Raw genomic sequence first — 22176 nt, 5'->3', positions numbered from 1 at the left:
GAGATATCTACATATAGTAGCAGAGGCCAGTAAACTTCTTCTGTAGAGTGCAGAGAATATTTTTGGCTTTGCAGGCCATACAGTCTTTGTCACAACTACTCAACTGCCACAGTACCATGAAAGCCGCTGCAGGCAATAAGGAAAAGGATGAGTGTGGCTATGGTTCATGCTCCACTAAAACTTTATTTACAAGAATAGGTCATTGGCCCATGGGCTATAGTTTGCTGAGCCCTGCAGAAGCATTAGCATCTAAAAAAGAGACAAATGTGATCAGTTTATAAACACCAAAGCTCACCTACCCAAGAACTATGAGAAAAACCTTCTCCAAAGTCTTAGAGTAACAGCAAGCCACACAAGCAGACTCAACAAGACCAGAACTACCTTGGAGGAAAGCACCGTGCTGACCAAAGCACACATCAGGCTTAATCCAGTGTATATACTTCTCTGCAGAAGAGCACAGCAATTTTAGAAAAAGAACAAAAGAAATGTGATGGCTGTAAGGGAATTTGGAGATCACCTGCATCTCTCTCCTTTCATGGATGAGAAAATTGTGATAAATTACTAGACTTCTGTAAGCTGTCACAGTTTGTATAGGCGGAGTGAACAAAGGACTCAAAATGGAGAAAAATGGAATTATTCTCAACAGCACATACATACCAACTTTGAGGCTATGCTCCTCCTTTTTCTCTATTTCCAGGAGAAGTAGCAACCAGCCAGCCAGTCACAAGCTCTGCAAGAATTATCTATTTCTTGCATGTTATTCTAACTGGTCTTGGCTTAACCCTGAAAACTAATTTTTGCAATTTATCAAGTTCAGTGGGTGGAAATCAATAAAGACAAACAAAGCCCTGAAGGCCACATCTCAGCAACTGAAAAGCAAGGGTGTAATTATTTGTTCTTTTCTGAGTTGTACTATGTGAAACGGTATGCTTTTCCCATGGCATTTGGGAACTATAAAGAAACAGCAAGCCAAGGGGGGGGGGGTTTGGGCAGCTAGATTCAATCTACTTGCAGATCACAAAAGACAGTGCCTTACACAAGCAAACCAAAACAAACAACAAGCACACCAAAACAAACAAAAACACACACCAAAAACCAACAAAAGTAGAGAGTTATGAAACACATACATCAAAGACAGTGTCAGGCTTACCAAAGGAATTTTTAACTCACAAAAGAACCCAGACTAGTGCACTGAATTTTAAAACTAAAAGAGGCAGAGGAGATAATGGGGTCAAACCACCCTTTCCTTTATGTATGAATTAAGCAAAGCCTAGAGAGGTAAGGTGGAAGTTCCACTCAACTTATCTGAAAGTCAGGTGCTGCTTAAAGAGACAATGTTGGTTCACTGCATGGACTAAAAAACTTGAAATGCTCAGAATCATCACCCCATACGTTGGGAGTTCCAGCCCAGCCCGAGGCACTGAACTGAGGCACTGAACTGAGGCAGAACGCTGGTTTAAGCCAGAGAGCTGGACGGCCCAGGCAGAAAGGAAAGCCCTTCATCGCTGAGCAGGGCAGGGGGATGGTGGAGCAGCAGTTCTCATGCATTACTTGCATCTCTGGCTCCCATGGGAGTTGCCCTCAATTGCTAAGAGAGTCTGACCCCTGACAAAGACTGACGATTTCAGCAGTAATGAATGATTCTGTCAAATTAATTAGCCCAGGTCTTTGTCCACAGGAAGAAAAAAAAAAAACCACTCCAATATCAATACTGCTGTTTACTAGTCCTCAACTGAGTTCTATAGACCCCAACCTTCACCGTCAATACAGGGGACACCACCATCCGATCGCCCGAAGAAGGTCCCACCTACGAAACCACCACCATCAGTGTGTACACCTTCGTACAGCAAAACATCCTTTGATAACATGACTTCCCTGCTCCAGATCGTTCCAAGTATTGTGATTAGGTAACAGATACAAGCCTGAGAACACCTGTGTGTAACACTCACATTGCCTACACCTCCTAAGGTACCCTTATGAATTATGGTGATGAAAGACTACACAAATGCTGTAAGATTTCATTTAATAAATGGTCCTCATTAAAACACACGTTTTCTTGTACTTGTCTATGAGGACGCTGACTTGTATAAATGCCCACATATACATTTCCACATTATCTCTTCAGAGGATTCGGAACCATTTTCTTACACCTAACACAGCTTTTATCCCATTTAGCATAATTACCCTCCATCCCATTTCTGACTTTCAAGAAAAACAAGATCCCTTAATTGACCACAGGAGGACTCTCTCAAGGGCATCAGGCTGCAAAAGCTCTTCTGTGAGCTCACAACTTTAGCTGATGTAATCTGCTACAAGAAGCTGACTTCTATTTTTAAATTACACCCTTTTACTCTGCCTTCAAAGGACACATATATCACATGTTGCAACTCTGCTCATAAAATACCTCGTGGTGTGGTGTCCCGTCCGTTTCCCTCCAGGGATGAATCACATTGTCAGGAGGCACCTCCAGCTGCATATAAACCCCCACAGCCCTGCCCATGTAAATCCAGCCACCATTACTTTATCAGTTGGTTTTTAGTAGAATAGCTACATACGGCCAGCCTCTCCCGGTGTCTTGTTCATCAAGGTAATTTTGATGAGGAGCAGATGACTAGCGGGGACCTTCTTAAGAGCTGGGAGAAAGCTTCTCACCTCTTTGTTTTTCCACCCCTAAGACAGTCACCTAATAAATGCTCATTAATGTTGTTCCTGAGAGCTCTGTCATACGGCTGATGAGCTTCTAAGGATGCCAGAAGAAAAACAGATCATTTGCTTTGTTTAGGTTTCTCATTCATCATTTTGGACATGCTCAATGTATGCTATTTAAAACGTTTCTCAGCATTTTGAAAACACTATGAAAAAAGTCATGGTTAGAGGTGAAAGTACACTTGATCTTGCTATTTATTTTCACTTATTCTGCCTATTTCTAAAAAGACTGAAGAGCTCTGTAATTTAAGTGGTGCTATTCTGATCTCTGGTAGCAGTCAGAACACTACATTTCTCTCTGGTTCACTTCCCTCTCCATTCCAGGGTCTCCTCATCTCTCCTGTGGCTTTTTAACAGCTCACCCAGCTTCAAGGTATGGCGCCCTTCAAATCCTGTCTCCATGTTAAAGCCCAAGAGAGCAATAGAGAACACAGATATGATTATGTCCTTTCTGTCTCAACACTCTCCCACTTCCCCCTTGCCCTCAGAGAAATGCCCTTTCAGCTGGCTCTGCCTACCTCTCTAGCCCACGGTCCGGGGCACCTCAAACCCACACCCATCTCACCTTCTGTGCTTCAGGTCCTTAACAGTACCCTGCTCTCTTCCATCTGCAGGCCTCTGTCCAAGTTGCCCCCTTAGCCTGGACTCTGTTCTGCTGTACCCACGCCCTCTACCCAGCCCCTTCCTACTCATCCACGTCTCGTTTCGATGCCACTTCCCACGGGAAGGCCTTCCGCGGCGAGGCGTACCTGTGGCAACTGGTGCCACCTTGGACAAACACCCACCGTGCTGCATTACGTTTACTTGTATGATCTCCGCACGCCTGTACAGACCAGGAAAGCGGCGAGCACGTCTGCACGCTCAATACTACACACCCCTGCACACTGCTGGGCACATGGCCATGTTCAACATTACTCGCTGAAAGAATGAATAAATGAGTGAGTGAGTGAATGCACACTAAAGGGTCTAACCAGGAGAATCACAGTCATGAGGTCTGAAATAGAATTGTATCTTCTCTGGAAAGTGTGAATTCAAAGAAGAGAATTTATAGCAAGATGCTACTTTAGTTTAGGATTCGTCCTTTGAATCATTCTCCGTGATGACTCAAGAACACATTTCAGTAACACGGTCCTGAGAAATAAATGGAGACCTGTTAAAATGAAATCTCACTGGGGCAAAATGCTAAAGCTTGCTCAAAGTTGACTATCATGTTACAAAGCTCGAATCATGAGCAAATTCCACAATTTAAATTTATTCCGAAGAGGGTGCCAAGATACACATCAATAATGCCACTTCTTACCTGTAAAACTATCTATGTCAATTTCCAAAACAAAATGAGGTCAGCTGCACATGGTGTAAATGCTTTGGACGTTTGAGAAAACATGGGTCTGGTACTTTAAATTCATTGACCAGAACCTTGCCATCTGACACTGAGTGTTAACTTGAGGAAAGCCTGGGTGAGGCCGGGGATATGGCAGCGAAGAGAACCACCTTAATCCCTGCCCTCATGGAGATTTCAGTCTAATCAAATTTATACTTTAAGACAGACTTCTTTGGGAAAAAAAAAATGCTTCCCTTGGTACTCCATGTTCAGCTATTAAATTAGTTCCAGCACACATTGGGATTGGGGAATAAGCCATCACTTCAGCTATTTCGGCATGTCAAAGGGTTTTTTAAACCATATTTTCCAAACTCAACAGATGGGTGATACTAAAGTGTGGGTAATGTTTCAACATTCAAACCAAATGACGAAGGGCTTGGTTTTCATTACATCCTTGCCCAGCTAGTAAGCACCCCCCCTAAACAAAACCAAATAAACGCAATTTTGCATGAAATTCCTCTGCCTTTAAGAATAATTGCATGGTTCTTTTTATTACCTGGCACATAGGAAGTGCTTAATAAGTGTATGTTGAATGAATGGATAAATCACAGGAGAGATATTACTGTGAAAATGCTTTTGCCTATTTTAGTATGTTCTCCAACTTCTTTTTTTTTTTTGCCTAGGATTCTGACTTACATTTCCCAGCCTGACCTTGGGAAAATAACAGCTTGAGGATCATTTTCTTCATCTATAATATAAAATATATGTTTCGGTCATTGTGAGGCTCACAGGAGTCAGCAGATAAAAAGTGACTTGCACTACACACTGCAGACAATTTTGTTTTTCCTTTTTCCATGGCCCAAATAGAGAGAGTGCCAAAGGCAAATCAAAGTACTGATCTGAATAGAAAGTCAAATATCTTCATACGTAAACTGGACCCCATACAAATACTGTATATCACTTATAACAAATGACCAGAAATAGCAGATTCATGGAGATAGGAAGCAGATTGGAAGTTACAGGAGAAATGGAGTAGGTGAGAAGAGGAAATGTTTGGGGGTGGGGTGGGGAATGGAGTAATGGGGAGACTGAATTAGGGGAGTGACAACCGGATAGAGATAGGGAGGAGCTAAGGGGTGCTCTGGATGTGGGAAATTCACAGTTTTAGGTAGGTAAGAAGGGAGGGAGGGCGGTAGAGAGGAGTAGAGAGAGAGACAGAGAGACAGAGAGACAGAGAGGAAAGAAAAATAAACCTGCCTTACCAAGAAGTTAAATGCATAGATAACATCTACAACATTTATGATCAGACATAAAATGGTCCCTGATTCCCCTTCTTTGGGAAGGATTCTAAATTACACATGGAAAGAAAATGTCTGTACAGACAGTTTGTATCAATCTAGTATCTAACTCAAGAAATGGTGACTGTACTCTTAAACAACACGACTCCCCTCAACTCCATCTAATCTCCAGCTCACCAGCAAAAATTTCCATTCAGAGTTCTGCAGTGCTAACTTACAAAGAAATCTAGAGATTTTAACAGAAGCACTAAATACAAATAGATCATTTGAAACGATCAGGACAGTTGACACAATATTATGTCAAATGTATCATTTGACTGATCTTTTTTTCACACCCCGAAATACACCCAGTTGACCAAACAAAGAACTAGCAAGATTGCACACAACGAAAATCGCGCTTCGTTTTCTTAAATACCTGGTATATGACTGCCACCTGGTGGTCAGATTTATCCTTGCAGAGAGGAAATTCTAATGACAAAACCTCCAAGCAGCTAAATTCACACAAGATTTTTTAGCTTTTAAAAAATTAAAAACTAAAGATTAGTTTTAAACCAAAGATTCTTCATCTGCAGTTCATGATTTCAAGGAAATATAAGAGCATACTCATCTCCAAAGCTACCTGCTTTCCCCAGACAAATCTCTGCAGCGGTCTATGGCAGGCAGGATCAATGTGACCTCATTGAATCCTACACCTGAAGCTCACTGCTTCTGAACACTTCACAAAACAAAGAAGTATTGTTACTTCTACTAATTTTAATGCATTAGCGATTAAACAATTTCCCCCATAGTCTGCTCTCACCTCTCAGTTTCATTTGCTCTAATCTTGTTTTTAGTTATGCATGAAAAGGCATTTAAAAGTGACAACCTTATAAAAAGTGCACATTATGAAAATCTGACTTCAATTAGGACTAGTTACTAAATTCCGCAATTTCCAGCTGTCTCTTCTATCTTATCCTTGGAGAACTATATATCACATTAATTGGTGTTCTGTCACATAAAAAGACACAGGCGATGATTAATTGCATCCTTGGTGCTTTTGAGTTCTATCTCTTTTCACCAGAGGGATTCAGATCACACTTCATTACCTTCCAGCAGGTATCCTTTTGTTAGCTGTCATGAAACCTCCTTACCTTCCTGAACTTCTCCATTTGCTTGTAGAGGTCTGGGTCAAGTTCCTGCGACACGTCCTTCATCCATAATAACGCCCCTCTGTATTCAGTCCGGCACTGCTCCATGCGGTTCACTGTCAGCCAAGTGTCTGAGATGGCCCGATGCCGAAAAGTCTCCACTTCTTGGTGAAATCGACACAGAGGGTTTCGCAAGGCCAACCTAGACAAGAGGATAAAGTCACGATCATGAAAGTGAACTGACCAGAAATTTGAATCCTCGACAGTTTGCCTGATCCTAAATTCATGCGTCTAGAACAGGACCTGAACACAGTATACGTACGCTCAATGACTATCTGCTGAATTATCCCTGGAACGTACGTAGGCTGATGAGTCAACCAGAAACCAGAGATGACGATCCATGTACTGAGCCCTTGGTTTACCGTGAGCTACCTGGACGGATGGAAAGTCCCCCACCCGTGTTGTTGGGGTGATCTCATGTTGGGGCAAAGAGCATTCATTCAAAGCTGGAACCAATCCCGTGTTAATGGATAATTCCTGTTTCTACCCTTGGCCACTCCCTGCCTCCAAGTCCTCTGAAGCCCTCCCTCTGAGGAGGGGTAGACATTCGTAGGATCAGGGTCTCTTTGACTAGGCCATTTCGAGTTATTTTCCAAAGGCCAGTGCATATGCTGCTTGCTCCAGTATTCACTGTGGAGTGAAGCATGAAGGTAAACACGTGTAAATAGTCTAGAAAGAGGGAAAAGCACATTTGCTGAAGTTCTACTATGTCTTAGGTACTTTCAGATAGGTTATGTGTTTAATCCCCACAAAAAAAGCCTATACTTAAAATGAATGAATGCTCTATAATGAAATAGTTATAAATTAATTGTAACATCTGCTTTAAGTAACACAGATGCTGTTTATTCAGCAAAAAAATGTTTGAGACATATACTTTTAATAAAATATTTACTTCTTTGGGGGAAAAAATCACAAATGATCGCTTCTTTTATTCTCCTAGCCAAAATGAGCTAAGTCAGATGAAGTACACACTTTAAAATATGTTCTTCATGAAGTTTCAGGGCATAGGTTGAGAAAACAAAAATAAGATTAATATTTGAATTTTGGTTTAAATCGTAAACTTATTTAGGTGAAGGGAACAATGGGTATTAGGTGAGATGAAGTCAACTTTTGGCAGTTCTAGTGATATCTGAGATGGCTTAGATGTGTGCAGCACCCTAAGATTGTAGATGGTGCAATAAAACTTGAAGGAAAAAAAGACCACTTTTACTATTTTCTCTGGTTTTCCTCCTGTCATTTTTCTGTAACTTGCTTCATATAAAATCAGAAAGGGGAAACCCTTTCATTTGTACTACTGAGTCTAGACCAAGGGAAAAAACAGTAGTACAGTAATTTTCAGTAATTTTCTGAAAAATTAGAAAATATTGGACAATGGGAATAAGTAAAACTTCTGTTTTCTGGTTTCAAGGCTTCAGTGAAAGTCTTACCCTATGTTTGCATTCACAAGATCCTATCCAAAGGGAATTATGAGTGAAGGGCCTAAAGGTCTGTGAAAGGATGCTTATCCTTTAGTGAAAAAAGGCAGAAGTGACTCCAGTAGTGAACAGAAGGGCTCAGGTTAAATGTATCATGGCATGTCCAAATAATGGACTACAATGCTATAGATGTTTTTAAAAAATGTATATGTTGAAGTAGAAAGGCATTTGGATACTTGATTTTAAAAATCTGTCAGCTTCACTATGGTACGATGCTATTCACATTAAAAATACTCTAGCTGGGCTACCCAAATCACATGTCCATTCAGGTTCGAGAATTCCACTCTACCAGAGTTTTATGTAATCACATGTAGGAGGACAGGTGAGCAGCTGAGTGGCATGGACCCCAGTCCCTGCACAGGTGGCCCCTTCCACATTGCAAAGCTGGCCATGATGTATTAAATTATGGCCATAGTGCAGTTTGCTAGTTTCCATTAGCCAGAATTTCATATACCATTTGCATGATTTTGTTTATGTCTTTTTGCTTTTGTTTACATGAACAGCTAAATTATATAAATGTATAATAGCATGCATGTGCTTTGCGAGATAGTTTGGTCCATAGTTATGAAAGGGTATAACTAGATAGCCTTATTATAAAAAAAATTAATAAAATGATCAGTACTGATAACTTTTATAGTGGTTGTGTCCAGGGATTTGGTTTTGGTATCCATATATGGATGTTAATTTTGGTGCACAGGTATCATAAGAATTTTTCCCATTGAAATGAATCATAATTACATTCTTAACATATGAGGACTTACGCTATGAAAAATTTTCCAGAAATCAATTATCCTTGCCAGGCTGAGGAAGGCTGTAGATGCATAAACAGTATCTATTGAGGGGTTAAAAGTAGATAATCCCTGCCAGTACAAGATCAGTTGATTTTTTTTATTTTCTCCTTTCTCTTCTTTTTCAAAAAAAGTTTTCTAAATGAATAAATATTTTTATAAAAAGGAAAAAAAAGCAATTATAAATAACTAAGATAAAAAGGTACAATTTAAGACTCTACACAAACAATCTAAGAAGACTACTGGAAATGGTTTTATTTAATTATGAAAACTGGCATTGTGTGCAAAGTCAGGACCCAAATGTCATGAGGAAGAACCAAAAGGCCCAGGAGTCAGACCACTGTAAAAGTGACATCGTTGGTTTCTTTTTTCTACTCCACCTTTCTTGGGTTTTCATGGAAATGCCTGTGTGAACCCTAGGGGTGGGCCCCAGGCAGATGGCCTGCTCTTGGCCTACAGGGAAAGAAAGGAGCAAGAGGTGATTTACAGAAGAAAATATTGGACAATTGGAATAAGTAAAACTCCTGTAGTCTGAATACTTTTGGAAACTACCTTCAAGACTTATTTAAGCATAATTCTGTTAATATCATTGGGCAACACTTTTTGGACTTGTTAGTGGGGTAGGAGGAGAAGGAGAAGGGGTGTCACTTTTCTCAGATACAGAGAGCAAATGCATGTAGGGGCTCATTCCTATTCAACACCATCCTTAAAAATGAGTCATGGTGTGCTTAAAAAGAAAAAGAAAAAAGAAAGTCACTGATCTACCACAATTCTCTCTGTGCCAGAGCTTCCCAAACTTGAAAGTGCATTGGAATCAACTAAGGATCTTGTTAAAATGCAGAATCAAATTCAGCACATCCTGGGCCTAGATTCTGCATTTCTAACACGTTCCCAGGTGGTGCTGCTGCTGCTCCAGGGTGCTCAGAACTTAATTGGCCCATAGAGAGCTGACAGGGAACCCTTCAACCTGGTCTCAGCAGGCCCCTGCTTTCATTAGCCCCATGTAGGGGAGCAGACCGATTGCTACACGCAAAGCCGAAGGTCAAATGTAAGCTTAGGCTAACAGTCTCAGTGATTGGCGAGTGTAAGGCTCCCGATAGACTAGAATAAATAAGAAAATTTAACAGAGAGGGGAAAAAAAATCATACGTTATCTCAGCAGAGAATGAAGTGCAAACAGATGAATAATTGAGTACAGAGTAACTCAGTCACAAGGCTTCTAAAAAGCACTGTGGATTCCTCTTCATGAGTGGGTGGGCCCCAGGGTCTCCTGATATCCCCCCCTAAAACACAGCCCCAATGAAGGCCACACACCTTTGCTGGGAAGAAAAGCAGAGGGCCTTTCCTGTGGCTTGCATCATTTTTCCTGCTCTGGTTTTATCTTGGAAGCCTTGGGATCGAAGAAATTTTCCCAGTTCATTTTCTTCTTGAGACAAGACTGATGAAGAAAAGACCAAAAGGAGCCATGAACAATGAGCATTTTTATTGCAGAGAGAAAGAGAGAGACAAATTACAAGGTCCCCTCTTCCAGAAGCAAAGACCCCATGAAATTAAATCCAAATGGCCAGCTACAAGGTGAGTTCTCTCTGCATTTACTTTCCTGCTGTTATTCCATTTACAAAACAGAAGATCAAATTCACTGGAGTACATCTGTCAGTGAGTGTGGTGTACTGTAATCAGAAACAGAAAATGACCTCTGTACTGAAAAGCAAGCTGATAATGTGCTGCTTTGAGCTGAAATAAAGGAGTTGGGCTTGTCGGGTACAACTGTGAGAATCTTTTGTGGCTCCCTGTAATGTAGTGCCAGCTTCCTCTTATTATTCTCTCCGGCTGTTTTTTTTTTTTTTTTTTTTTATCTCTGTCTTCTGAGTTACATTCTACTTGATTGTAAAGCAATTCAAATACCTCATCCATGACTCAGGCTTTTGGTCAGGGTTGAGAGTGGGTGGGTGATCAGGCTAACGACTTGGTGGATCTTTAAAATACAGAGCTGGAACCAAACCTGAATGGGTTATGCCTAATCTTGGCCTTATTTTTAAAGACATCTTCAGATGGCACCATTGGTGAGAAAGTGACATCAGATTGTCACATCATAGTGACATCAATTTCTACAAACTGATTAGACATAAATATAAAAAGTCAGAATTGTGTGTATCTTTTGACACCACAACGGCACAAAGACAGAGAGCTAATCATAGCATCATTATTTATAACAGCAAAATACTCTCTTTCCCTACACTAGGGACTGATTTTAAAAATGCAGGGCACCCTGATAATGGAACCATGGGGTATTGTGCAGCCATTAATGGTCAAATTATAGAAGAATATTCACATATAAAGCAAGGGGATCACAGTCCATCACAAGAAAGCAACAGTTAAGCAATAGCTAAGGTAGAACCCCAATTTGTATAAAAATCTCAACTATAAATACAGTTCCATGTTATTAGAAAAATACAAAAATGGTGATCTCCTTTCAGCAACTATTATTTTTCTCTGATTTGTCTCTTCTAATCTATGATAACTTCTTTTAATTTTGAAAAATAGCATTTTTTTAAGAATATAATTTACAAGAATATAATCTCATATTTAGATTTAAAGGGTCCTCAAAGACACTAACTCAAAATGAACCACTACTATTATGAAGCTATCATAAAACAGCAGATAGTAGTATAGAAATATATTATTAAAACTATAACAAAAATATGAATAAAATTATGAATAAATATGAATAAAACATGAATGTAAAATTATGCTATTGTTATTTTATTATGCTATCTCACAAAACAGTTATAAAACTGTTATAAAACATCAAAACAGGGCGGGCCGCGGTGGCTCAGCGGGCAAAGTGCTTGCCTGCTATGCCGGAGGACCTCGGTTCGATTCCCGGCCCCAGCCCATGTAACAAAAACGGAGAAACAGAATACAATAAAAACAAGAAAATGTTTAAAAATGTTTCCCTTTCTTCCTTCCTTCCTTCCTTCTATCCTTCCTTCCTTCTCTCTGTCTTTCCTTTAAAAAAAAAAAAAAAAAAAAAAAAAAAAAAACATCAAAACAGTTATAAAACCATCAATAAGAGGTCAGAAAAGAGCCTAAACTTTGTACTTGGGAAGAAAAAAGGAAAATCTCACTTAAAAAATATAAAACGGTGAACGCAAATATAAAATAAGCCTTATAATTGGTATTATAAGATGACTGATGAGCTTTTTCGGAAGAGGATGTTGTGTTACTTGCATCAGTTGGATCACAATAGGAAAAAATAAAACTCTCAAGATTTAAGGAAATATCCCAAATGTCATACACAAATATTCCCCAAAATTCATTCCAAGAATATGTTCTAACGCAGGCTTTAAGTTCAAAACTCTCTTCTCTAGCTTTATGAACATGCAAACAGTGCAAACAAGAGGGAAAAAAAAGACACCAGCATTACAAGAAAATCCAGACACATAGCTCCACATTTGCAGCCATTTCACTTTGGGGAGCTGGGAGTGCTCCAAAGCCCCCTACTGCTGCCTCCCCAGACTAACAGGCACTGGCCCCAACACATGCACCAAAAGCTGAGCTGCAGGGCAGGAGCGACACCTAGCTTAGAACCTAGGTTTTTTTTACCCTAAACACAAAACTTAACTACCCACATACTTTGAATGCTGTTCTATTTCACATTTCTGCATCTATGCATTGACACTCTCAATACCTGACAAGTGCCTCTGTCATTGCTTTCCAAATGCTCCTATCTTGCCCATTTTCACAAACAATTCAGGCTTCTTTCAGAACGCCCCTTTTCCAAGCTCTCCAACAGCAGCTGCAGAGTATTGGCCAGGAACCACAAACCCAAAGATGCAGGGAAAATTCACCAGAGCTTCCTTGTATTTCGTGAATGTCGTTCATCCTTAACATTCTACTGGGAGCCGCCAGAAGGGACTATTAGAATCAACTTTCCCTAATGGATAAATGACTACTCTTCTGCCTCTTCTCTCTCAAAATCAAGTTCATCCGTAGATGCCAGCTCAAAGGCATCTCGTCCGTGAAGTAGCTGATTCCTACTCTGGATGATAGCAGAACCCTGCGGGCGTCTGCCTTGGCACAAAATCTCATCAGGGCTGGTCCAGGCTAGGTAAGCAAGCATGCGCATCTGTGCACAGCAGACGTGTGTCTTGTCTGAACTTTCTAGGCAGGAACCTCATCCAAATTTTGTATCTGCCAGACCTAGCACATAGCCTTATTTGTGGCACTAATTAAAGGCTTGCATAATCGAATTAACTGCAATTTTTGCATAGCTATCCCCAAATGTTTTACTTTACTTTAAATGCTTATATGATAATGATGGATGTAAAAAAGTATTTTGTTTTTAAAACCTTCCATTCCTTCTCCTCCCCACTTCCTAACAGTGACTCACTCACTGTCACTATGAATCTTCCCCTATGGACAGCAATTTCACATTTTTATTCATAACAGCATGAGGCTACTGCCACCTTTTTTTACCTTGAAGCCTCAAGTCACATACAAATGAACACATTTAGCTTAAGGCGCGAGGAAGAAGCCAATTCACAATAACCTGAGTGATTACATAGCTGGTGAAATGTACTCTTTCCTAAATATACCTAAGTAGGTCAAAGCACTCAAAAACTCATTTTTGGTCATTTTGTGCACTTCAGGATTAACCGAGGGTGGTAAGCAGGTTTCATCCTAAGTGCTCAGTATGACTCATTGGCATTGCTGCCCAGAGGGCAGTGGAAAGGGTTCTGAGCTGCACTGGGCTGGACACTGAGATACTTGATGATGACGGTCATTGTCGTTTTCTAAGAAGGATTGCGTATTCCTTATTAAACAAAACAAACTTTAAATAACGAAATTAATTGAAAGAAGTTTAAAATTCAGTTACAATATAGGTATCAGATAAAGTTTCTACTTCTAAGGTTTCATTTAACTGGGACTTAAGAATTTAGAGACAAATGACAACCTATTCATATTTAATGGCTGAATCGATTTTCAGATGTGCCCTTAAAAAAGCAACCCAGGAACTATAAAAGCAATTAGCTTGACAGCATTAATTCATTCAGCCCAGATTTATGGGTGATCTAATATGTTCCAGGCACTGTTCTTGCAACTGGGAATACAGCAATGAGCAAGATAGGAGGTCTCTGCTCTTCTGGAGCTCACATTTAAGTGGCAGGAGATAGGAAATAAAAAAATATGCAATCATAAACACAAAATGCAGCAGGAAAAAAAAGTCAAAAAGAACAATACAAGAATAGGACTAAGAGAGAGTAGGTGCGCAGCTGCTTAGGACTGGGTGGTCAGGGAAACATTTACGCTGATATCTGAATGAGAAAGAGCCATTCATGAGACTGTTGGGCAGGGACAATGCAGACAGAGGGAACAGGAAGTGCAAAAGGCCTCAGGTGGGTGAGCAAGGGAAAAAGTGGCTGGAGAGGTGAGCTGGGACCATATCATATAGAAATTTATAAGCCATGCTATGAGAGTTGTGGATTTTATTTTAAGTGTCATTGGAGGCTTTGAGCGTGAGAACAATATGATGTGATTTACATTTTTTAGAAGTTTTTATTTTGAAATAATTTTAGATTTAAGAGAAAAACTGCAAATGAGTATAAAGTTCCCATATGGCTTTCCCCAGCTTACATAACCATGGCACAATGATCAAAACCAGGAAACTAACAGTGGTACAGTATTATTCACTAAGTCACAGGCCTTATTTGAATTTTACCAGTGTGGTAGTTAGAGTCAGGTGCCAACTTGGCCAGGTGAAGGTGCCTAGTTCTGTTGCTGTGGACATGAGCCAATGGCATGTGAACTTCATCTGTTGCTGATTACATTTGCAGTCAGCTAGGAGGCTGCCTGCTGCAATGAATGATGTTTGATTTAACACATTTAACACAAAGGGAAAACTGTGGGAACCCAGAGGCCTGGAGAGAAGGCCCGCAGAGATCACCCTGTGCTTTCCCACATAAGAAAGACCCTCAGTTGAAAGTTAGCTGCCTTTCTCTGAAAAACTATATGTTAACTAAATAAATCCCCTTTTATTGAAAGCCAGTTCATGTCTGGTGTGTTGCATCTGGCAGCTAGCAAACTAGAATGACCAGTCTGTGTAATAACGCCCTCTTTCCGTTCCAGGATCCAATCCAGGATCCATGGCATCCTGAGTTGTCAAGTCTCCTTCATCTCCTTCAAGCTGAGATAGATCCTCAGTCGTTCTGGTCTCTCATCACGTTTAGACCTTTTAAGAGCACCAGCAAGGGGTTCTGCAGAATGTCCTTCCGTTTGAGTGTGTCTGATGGTTTCTCCTGGCTAGACTATGGTTACAGACATTAGGGAGCGTCCCCCAGAGGTGATGAGCCCTTCTCCAAGCACGGCTTCAGGGGTCTAAGCTCTCAGTGGGGTACCACTGAGGATGTTAGCCCAGATCACTTGGTTAAGGTAGGTCCAATGGATTTCTCCACTGCAAAGTTACGAATTTCTCCTTCTGAAATTATTAAAAATCCTTGGGAAATACATGAGACTATGTAAATAGTCAATTTCTCATCAAACTTTTGCTAACGGCAGTATACTTCATGGGATCTTACCCGCCACTATTCTTACTGTGGTTTTTGCCTAATGGTGATATTGTGGTTCCCTTATTTTTCCTATACTTATTAATTATAATTATTTTATAAAGAAGAGCTGTTCCTTCTCCCCCATTTCTTTACTGATTTATAGCTGTATAGACTTAATGGATTTTTTTATTTTATGGTTTTAATCTGGTACCATCCTTACTTATTTTTGTTGATTCAATTGTTCTACCCTGGAAGTTCCTTTAGGTTTGCTCCAAAGTCTTTTCAACATGACTCCAACCTTTCCAAGCACTTCCTTATGTTCTGGCACACAGAATATTCCAGACACACTGAATTTTCCCTGCTCTAGCCCTAGAACTAGCCACTGGCTTCAGCGCAACACGACTGTGTATTTATTCCAGGCCCCCGGCCCCCTTTCCTCTCTGGTCATGCCTTCCTATTACAGACAGCGAGAAACCTGCCTTTCATTTTCTACAATCTAGTTCTTTATTTGTTCAACCCTAGTGTATGCATAAAGTCGTTTCAGAATTGCTAATGCATACCCTCTTAGAAACAAATTTTCTAACTAGAGTACAGCTTTTGTGTCTAGTTCTTTTTATCTTAAGCCTTAGTATCCAGACAAAATACTGTTTTTGAAAAGTACTTGGTTCTTTTTTACCCCACCCCAGACATTGTGGTTATGTTATTCATTTGTAACACAATTAGATCAATTTGTTCGTTTGTATTTTATTTTGGATTCTCCATGTCCAAGTTGCTTTTAAGTATTTTTTGGTTTTAAGAGTCAGAACTTTTCAGAGGTATACTCACAGAATGTAGCTCCTCCTCATCCCCCTACCCTGTTCCCATTTCCATTTCCCTTCTTTTTCCTGCATCCTCACTACCCGCTGGCATTAGTCACTCTCTTTGGTTTCTGGTTTACCATTTCTAACTTTCTTTCCCCAAATGAGTAGAACACATGTATATTTTCATATACACACACACACACGCTTAATTTATCTACATATATGTATATAATTTCTCCTTGTTTCTGGCATGCAGAATAGCACACTATAGATATGCTTTTGTGCTATGCTTCTTTCACTTAATGGTATATCTCTGAAATTACTCCCTTTAAGTTCATGAAGATTTTCCTCATTTTTGTTTTTCACAAAAGCTGCATAGCAACATCTTCACATTAAAGACACTGTTTTCAGTCCTCCATAAAAGGTGGGATTCCTTAAAAGTCCAAGCAGTGGCTTTTGGATTTCCAAAAGTCCTTCTTTCCACCCCCACTGAGATGACATGGCAACACTGGAACCAACTGGATGTAGGACAGAGAAGTGGTGGGATGGGGAAGGGGTGGAGGACGGTTTCAAGGTTTCTGAGTATGATGGATGTCACTGGTGTCCCCCTTCCCAGGTGGGGAACCCCCCAGCACTAGCATGGTGTCTCGTATGGGAATTTTCCCAATAACTATTTGCTGACTAGATAAAAAAGGATCTTGAGCACCTACCAGAGAGGACTCTGCACCATGTTTTGGTTTCCTTGTAGCACAAGACCCTAGAGTTGTAACTCAGAAATCTTAGCTCAACTTCTTAAAAAATATTAACATAGATAATTTAAAAAATTCTGCCTCCAAGTCCTATGATTTTGGACTTTTCCCAAACAGTCTTCTTAACAGAACATTACTAATGTAGGAAATTAGCAATTACTAATTAGTGATTAGTGGCAAGGGTTTTGGCAGCAGTAAGAAATAGAAAGACTTCTCATTTTCTAGTCTCAGGTATACAGAAATTAAACTATTAAAGTAACCTACAACTGGAAATTTAAAAGCATAATAGTATACAATTTTATGTTTACCATTTCAGTGATAACTTCATTGGTAATGACCTTAAGAAAGGAAACTATGAAAATCTCATTCCCTAATAACCCAGTATCCCACGCAAGAAATGTTCACAGGGAAGCACTGTCAATAAAATGTTGTTCAATGAATTACTCTATATGCCTTCTCTCTCCATTTGGTCAGCTTAAAAGGAATAAAATTGGATATAAGAGAATGAGGACAATAAAATAAAAACAATCCAAATTTTAAAAGCTCAAGACATAAAACTGAGAAAGCTTTTTTATAATTGGGAAAATAAATGGTGTGTCCAAATCCATGGGTGAGCTCAAACAAATTTTTTCTTTTATGGCACTGGCATTGCAAGATAAACATCCTACATAAAGGAATTCTGATAAAATTATTAAAGACCCTCTTGTCCACCCCTTAAAGAGCAAACATAAACATCACTAATTAGTAGTTTCCTTGTCTTACTTTCTAAACATATTAAAAAATATCTTAAGGTAAAATATCATGCCAGCTACATCTTACTGTCTATTTGCTCAATATTCACACTGGTTCAAATGGTATACTTACAACATATCCTCTTTTGATAAAGTACAATTGCTTTAGACAAGTCCAAACAGGTTCTCTGAATAGAGTGAAACAGCTGAAATAAAAATATGAACAAGATACTAAGTAAAACAGACAGCAGAAAAATTTGTTAAATCATTATAATTAACAGAACCGTAGTGTGTGATGTGGTCCATTAAAAACAGGATCACATGTCTAAGGGCTGTTGGTGAGATTTGGTGAACTGTGCTGATACTGTGACCAAAGCCTTCAAACATGCTCCTATTATCCCTTAATTATTGGAATAAGTCATCTCTAGGATCTAAATTAAGATATGTAGAACAATTATTTCCTCCAGATTATTGAAATAATAGCTAAAAAAACAAAGAGTAAGTGAAGGGCCCAATTAGAGGACTTAGTAAACCAGAGACACAATATTCATTCATAATTTAATTTATTCCTTTTACCAGCTTGCTCTTTTTTTTTTAAACAGAGGATCGAGGATCTATCAATTAAACATAGTATTTAAAAGATAACAATTTATTTTGTGATCCTAATGTACTTTATGGTATCTTAAACAACTGCATAAAAAGCAAATGAAAATCAATCAGCTGAATGACCTATTTACAAGACATCTGGTAAAATGGAGTTCAGCTAACAGCCCCCATTTCTCCTTCTTATTTTCCCAGTAAAAGATATGGAGAGGCAACTTCATGCCATCCTTTAGGCATAATATAGGAAATTAGTGAAAAGGTAGGAGGAGCTGTACTAAAAAGAACCTCTCCTTCAACTCATGGTAGTCCCAAGTCTTTGCTTCAGAAACGGAGACAGCTCAAGAAAAGTAGAACAGATACTTCAACTCCACCCTTTGCTCACTGACTCAGAGCCCAGGGACTGGGAGAAAATCAGGCAGGTAACATTCTGCCCCAAGGAGACACTCAGTGAGGCAAGTGCAGTATATCCTCTACCCCTTTCCAGCTTACTGGCTATGGCAATCTAGCAATTATGTCCTGATATCATAAAGCACGTCAACACTTGAGTAAGAACTCCTAATCTGCTTCACAATATATATGACAAACTTCTCTAATAAGAATGGGTACATGCATATATTAAAAGATTAAGAATCATTCCTAGGAATGCTTAATATAATTAAATATGATCATAGAGAATATAAATTTTCTAATTCTCATTTCATGAAACTGTATCCTGTTTTAAAAAAGAAAAAAACACCCTTCACTATAAAACAAAACAAAGCAAAACCAAACACCAAGAGTTTGTAAACATTCTTTAGCAAATGGCTGATGTCAGTACTCTGGGTCACAAACCACCAAAACATAATAATTCCTGAATATAGGAGCAAGGAGGGTCAAAAAGTATGTCCAGGAGCTGTTCTGTTGTTATTGTTTACTTTTTAAAAATCGAGTCTAAATTAAATGCAATAAAATACACAGCTCTAGAGTTTTCTATTCTGTGAGTTTTGATAATTGTATACACTCAAGTACTCATATCCCAAACAAGATAGCATATCCTTTATTCAGTCAGTTCCCTCTATCATCAGAGTAGTTTTGGCTATACTTGCACTTAGGAGTTGTTTTTAAGAAATGATTTTATTAGAAAAAAATTTTGACAAATATTTAAACTTAGTATAACTTTTCTGTATCAATTTTCCAACAAATTGCAATAGAATCTGACCATTTATTACAGCTTGGCACAGGAGAATAAAAGTTCTAGGTTTATAATCTAGCATTCTGTGCATAACTTGAAGTCAGAGAACATCAAAATGGTCTGCACTTCATTTTCTAGTTTTATCAACAGAATCCATTTTCTCTACACACTTCAAAATCAGTATTAACATTTCTGTATCACAAACCTCTATCACATGAAATCACTAGTTGCAGCTAAGTATTTTGGATAAGAGCCTAGGAGAACAGCTATTTTGATTACAGTACATCTGAGTCCATTTGAATTGCTGCTGCAAGAGCCCAAATATAAATATAAAATAACTGCACTGTGTTTAATGTACTAGGGTTTAACATATTAAATTACTTTTTGAATAATGATTGTATTTATGAGGTTACTAAGAAGGAAAAATGAAGCTTTGAGTTATGAAAATCATGTGCAACTTAACAATCATTTTAAATGCATTTAGAATACTATCCTACTAGACTAGATGCCTTTTGGTTCTATTTTTCTTTCTATTGCAGGAAGCTTCTTTCGAACATCCCTGTCAAATCCAGCTTCTCCCTGAGTAACTCCAATGCCAGAGAAAGAAAGGGATGGAAGTGAACATTAATTGGCTGACACGTATATGTATTTGGTCAATACTTACTGAACGCGTGCTGTGTGCCTGGCTGGGGATACAGTATTGAATATGGCTGACATGGAATCTGACCTTGCAGTGTGCGGAAGACAGACCCAAATCCAACAAACAAAGAAGACCAAACACTTCAGATAATTCCATGAGAGACGAATACTATGAACAAAATAAGACAGGGTCTGTCTGTGCCAGTGAACGGGAGTGGTGGGGATGGGGACAGAATGGCAGCAACTTCAAACAGTTTATTTAGGTAAGTCTTCTCCAAGGTGATGTTTAAGCTGAGCCCTGAACTATGGGAAGTATCCAGCCAAGGGAAGATCTGAAAGAAGCACGTCCAGGCAGGAAACAGAGGAAATGCGTTGATGAGTGTGAATTTACTTTTTTGTGGACTGGCAAAGGCCATTGTCGCTGGAGGATGAGAGCTGGGTGTAAGTGGTGTGAGTGGGAGAAAACCTAGGAGGGAGGCAGGGGCCAGAAGTGTCAGGATGTGAGCACGGTGCTGGAGATAAAGTATGCAAATCACTGCGCATGGTCCCTGGGACATGGGAAATATTTAGTAAACATTAGTCATTATTCTAATTATGATCTAATTCAACCCTCTCAATAGCTGTACTACATAAGCTTTCATATCTCCATTTCACACACTTAACAAACAATGAGGATAAATGAAATTGGGAAATTCTCTCAAGGTCGCAGCAGCTGGGAGGCAGATGAGGAGTTAACCCAGATCCATCTGACAAGGTGCTCATGGTCTCAAAAGGCAGCTCGTTCTCTCATCGGCCTTAACATTAGACAGTTCTTCCTAGGTCTAGTTCCACCCTCAGACACAGAGAAAGAACCTAGACCCTCTTCCATATGACAAACCTTCCTATAAACTCGACACGTGTCCTCTTACTCCCTTCTGTTCCAGGACAACCACCAAGGTTCCTGCTGCCTCTGAAGGTGTTCTGAAGACTAACTTTGATTGTATGCCCACTAAATGTTCAGCACGTGAACTTCAGCTTCTAACTTAAATTTAGAGATCATTTCGAATCATCAGCAAACAATCTCACACTATTTCACTCAGTACTCTATCATTCACCGAACAGATGAGAGCGCTGTTCAAATTTTAAACTCAAACTACTGGCAGAAGTGTCTGGCAAGACAGGGAATTAGTGGGCACTTTACCAGTTATATTAACACTGTAGATCTACCAGATATGAATTCAGCCTGCTGTATTATTAACTAGTCTGTCTTCTTAGTTAATTAATTCTAGAGTTTTCCAGGGTTCAACACCAAGTTTATAAGGCTCTACTTTCAAAGCCTGTCTTACTCATCTTTTGGCTCTTTGCATTCATTTTTTTCAACAAACATATATTGAGACTCTACACATGCTGTGCAGGAAAAACAAATTAAATGAAACATACTGATGCTGTTTACATGATAAATGACGGGATTAAAAATATGCTGGGATATAAATGTTCTGATCCTAGACTTTTCTCATAAGCTAGTTAGTTGTACTAGACTTTCAATTATAAAACCAATCTGTGCTTGTGCAGGTTAGTAAACTCTCAGACCATGACCCTGGCAAAGTGGCTGTGCTGGGGCTGAGAGAGAGAAGGCACTCACCTCTAGTTTGGCATCCAGGTCTGCATCAGAGGCGACTACATGTTCATCTTCCTTCTTCCCTGTAGCTTTAATAAAGGCCTGTTTTGTTTCCCAATACTTCTGTTGCATTTTATTTACAACTGACTTATCTTGAGCATACTGATCATGTAAGTCCCAGGAAAAACTGCTAAAAACATTTAAGGAATTATTTTATTCATGCCTTTTATAAGTATGAAAAAGAAGATGATTTTAGTCAGAAAAGAATTTAAGCATTTTTAGGAAGTACTTTCTTACATGATTACTACACCAAGAAAAGTAATTAGCTCTTTCTAATGTTCTCCAAAAGCTCAAAATACCTTTCTGTTTGCAGGAAGCCAAGAAACTATATCTTTAAGAGAATTTAGACATTAACAGGTTGAACATGCTGCTCTTAGAGGAGGAGAAAGCGATGCCAAGCTGCCTTCAGGCACCTCAGTGGGTCAAAGGTAAAGCCAGACAACAATGTGCTCTCCACTCCACCGTGACAGCCAACACGTGAGAAGCCAACAGAAAAGCAGAGAT

At 39.3% G+C, this 22176-nt stretch overlaps 1 protein-coding gene across 10 annotated transcripts in view; it reads right to left on the bottom strand.

Annotated features, from left to right (window-relative positions):
- ICA1 (islet cell autoantigen 1) overlaps positions 1-22176 on the bottom strand; it is a 154742-nt gene that overhangs the window by 99962 nt on the left and 32604 nt on the right. For 6 of the 10 annotated variants that reach the window (XM_077122833.1, XM_077122824.1, XM_077122857.1 and 3 more), the window contains exons 3-6: positions 21637-21802; positions 17736-17808; positions 10089-10212; positions 6456-6654 (exon numbers count right to left, since the gene is read on the bottom strand). In XM_077122833.1, the coding sequence (XP_076978948.1) occupies positions 6456-6654; positions 10089-10212; positions 17736-17808; positions 21637-21802 (562 nt within the window). The remainder of the gene's footprint in view (positions 1-6455; positions 6655-10088; positions 10213-17735; positions 17809-21636; positions 21803-22176) is intronic. The other 4 variants (XM_077122848.1, XM_077122841.1, XM_077122881.1 and 1 more) reach the window with 1 other exon arrangement.

The sequence above is a fragment of the Tamandua tetradactyla genome, chromosome 1, assembly GCF_023851605.1.
Source record: "Tamandua tetradactyla isolate mTamTet1 chromosome 1, mTamTet1.pri, whole genome shotgun sequence".
Classification (NCBI taxonomy): domain Eukaryota; kingdom Metazoa; phylum Chordata; class Mammalia; order Pilosa; family Myrmecophagidae; genus Tamandua; species Tamandua tetradactyla.
This window is presented reverse-complemented; position numbering and strand designations above follow the sequence as displayed.